The sequence below is a fragment of the Myotis lucifugus genome, unplaced genomic scaffold, assembly GCF_000147115.1.
Source record: "Myotis lucifugus unplaced genomic scaffold, Myoluc2.0 scaffold_145, whole genome shotgun sequence".
NCBI classification, from domain to species: Eukaryota; Metazoa; Chordata; class Mammalia; order Chiroptera; family Vespertilionidae; genus Myotis; species Myotis lucifugus.
This window is the reverse complement of record NW_005871193.1, coordinates 629038-631543: the sequence shown is the minus strand read 5'-3', so window position 1 is coordinate 631543 and position 2506 is coordinate 629038. Positions and strand designations below refer to the sequence as shown.

The 2506-nt window shown below is 63.6% G+C and overlaps 1 protein-coding gene across 1 annotated transcript in view; it reads right to left on the bottom strand.

Annotated features, from left to right (window-relative positions):
- The window catches only part of CNTN2 (contactin 2), a 20464-nt gene extending 18316 nt beyond the window's left edge, over positions 1–2148 (bottom strand). Inside the window, 1 exon segment of the mRNA XM_006094824.3 lies at positions 2073–2148. Within this exon segment, the coding sequence (XP_006094886.1) occupies positions 2073–2148 (76 nt within the window).
- Between the last annotated feature and the right edge of the window lie 358 nt (positions 2149–2506).

Genomic DNA, 2506 nt, shown 5'->3' with positions numbered 1-2506 from the left:
GGAGATGGAGGCAGGCTCCTTAAAGGTTTCACAACTTTCACGTTTCCCCACCAACCATCACAACCTTCACTGCCGCCTTCAAGGCTTGGGAGGATGGCGGGCTAGGGCCCAAGCTTTATTCCCAAGTTAATGATGGTGGTGGAGGGGAGGCGACCCCTGCCCCAGCTGGGACCTGCGGAGAGGGGCCCAGGAGGGGAGGGAGGGAGGGGGGCGGAGGGCAGCCAGGCTGCTGGGAACCCATCTTGCTCAACAGCAGCTTCCAGTAACTCTGTCTTCCAGGAACCCTGGTGGGGCGGGCTGAGTGGGCCCTGGGGCACCGATGCTTTCAGACTGGCTCTCGTCCTGGGAAAGCTTTCTCCTTGCACGCAGGCGTGTGCACACCCTCACCCGGTGTCTACAGATGCACGTGCCCACATCCCTCACCCGCACACACTCCCTTACGTGCACCCACATGGCACATACACACACGCAGGCAGGGTTCCCTGTCCTGGCAACGCTGCTCCCCAAGCACAGGTGAGGGGCGAGGGGTGTGGGTGTGAGGGGAGCCCTCTGCCTTTCCCTGCAGCAGGTGCAGCCCCGGGCAGGGGGCAGGGCCGCGAGGAGGTGGAGCTCAGGCACCTTCCTGGGAGGGTGGGAACCAGCCACAGGAGGTTCCACTGCAGTCTCTGGAGCTCTGCCACGTGGCAGACCGGGTCCCCTCTCCGTGGCCTTCCCTGAATCTCTGGGTCTAAGGATCCCAGAGGCTGCCCACACTCCTGCCTCCAATGAGGGGGTCCCAGCACTGAGCTATCCCTGAGGCCCCAGGCCCTCTCTGCTCTCTGCAGGGTGGGTGTCTCCTGCTCCCTCAGCCAGGGCTCCCCAAACCAGCAGCTCCCGGGGACCGGGAGGGCCCTCCCAGGCAGCTAGGCCTGGGGCGGGGGCTGGGAGACGCCTCCCACCTTTGGGTCATTCCTGTTTCCCAGCCACCTCCCTGGCTCGGGTGCAGGACTGAGGGGCGTTGGGACACACGGAGACGGTGGGAAGCATGCCAGCCGAGTCCTTCCCTGGTGCCACAAGAACCTAGAATGTGTGGCTACAGCCTTGAGGGAGGGGTGGGTGCAGCCTGAGCTGGCGGGGACTCCAGGAGGACAGAGGAGGATGGGGAGCACGGGCACTCTTTCTCCCACGGAGAGCTTAAGGAGAAAAGAACCGTCTATTGACCCGGGCTGGGGGTCAGGGCAGAGAGGCCAGCGGTGGGGCTAGCGAACCCCAGGAGGCCCGAGCACCCTCCTGCTATCAGACGGGCTGGGTCTCCGGCACCCTCTCCAGAGTCCAGCTACCCTGGCCTCTCAGCCTACACTGCCCTCCTCTCCATGCCCCCCTCCTCCTCCCATCAGTCCGTCCTCCCCTCTCCCCCCTTCGCAGCACCCCTGGCATGAGAGCCTCTGCTTGGGTCCCTCTTGCCTTTTGCCTGGGCCCCCGGCGCTCTGCCTCCCCCCTCCCCACAGCCTGCTCCACGCGGTCTGCCAGGCGCAGGTGCCCAGGACCCTCCCAGCCTCGTGGTGTGACCCCTGCCTGCTCGTGGCAGGGACCCCAGAGCAGCACACCCAGTAGGACTTCCTCCGGCCACCGGAATGTTCTGTAATCTGTGCTGCGGTCCAGTGTGGCAATCAGCCCTTGAAATGTGGCTAGTACCACTGAGGAGCTAATTTTAAAACGGAATTTCTCTTCATTTTGATCGTCCCCTGGCTATTGGCTACTCTACTGAGCAGTGCAGCCTTCGAGGCCTCAACTGCGGGCTGATGCTGTGGGGTCTGGTTGTGCCTTAATCCTGCTGGGTGACCCTGGGCAAGCCTTTCACCCTCTCTGATCATGCTTCTTTCACCTACACAGGGCAAAGACTCAGTCCCTCTCCTAACCTCAAGGGAGGGAAGATCCATAAATGGGGAAATTCTAGCCGGGAAATGCCTCAGAAACGTTAAGTGCTACAGCCCCGCAGAGCCAGTGACTTCTGTAGTCATCACTCCAATAATAGCAATGACATAGCCCTAGAACCACCCCGCTGGGCTTCAGGGACCACACAGCCCTCTTACCTGGAGAGGCGACGAGGGCCACAGCCAGCAGCAGCAGCAGCAGCAGCTGCGACTTCCTCCCGGAGCGAGTCCCCATGGCGCTGTCCAGGCCGAGGTGGAGGAGAGGAAAGGAAAGTGCGGCAGGAGGCTGAGCAGGACCTAGGGAGGCAGGAGGGCGGGGGGCGGGGGCCCTGAGCTGAGCGCCCCTCCCAGCTCCAGGCTGTCTGGGTCTTGCCTGGGAGAGGCCGGAACTGCTCAAGCGCTCGCTCATCTCCCCAGGGCCCAGGGGAAGGGGCTTGGCCATTACCAAGGAGCTCTTTCACTGCTGAGTGCCTCCGACGGCCCCCTGGGAGTCTGGCTCAGTCACTACCCCTGCCTCCTCCACCCCCTCGGCCAGCAGGGACCTCAGGAGGGGAAACAGTGACCAGCTGGGGTCAGGAGGCCAGGGCCAGCTG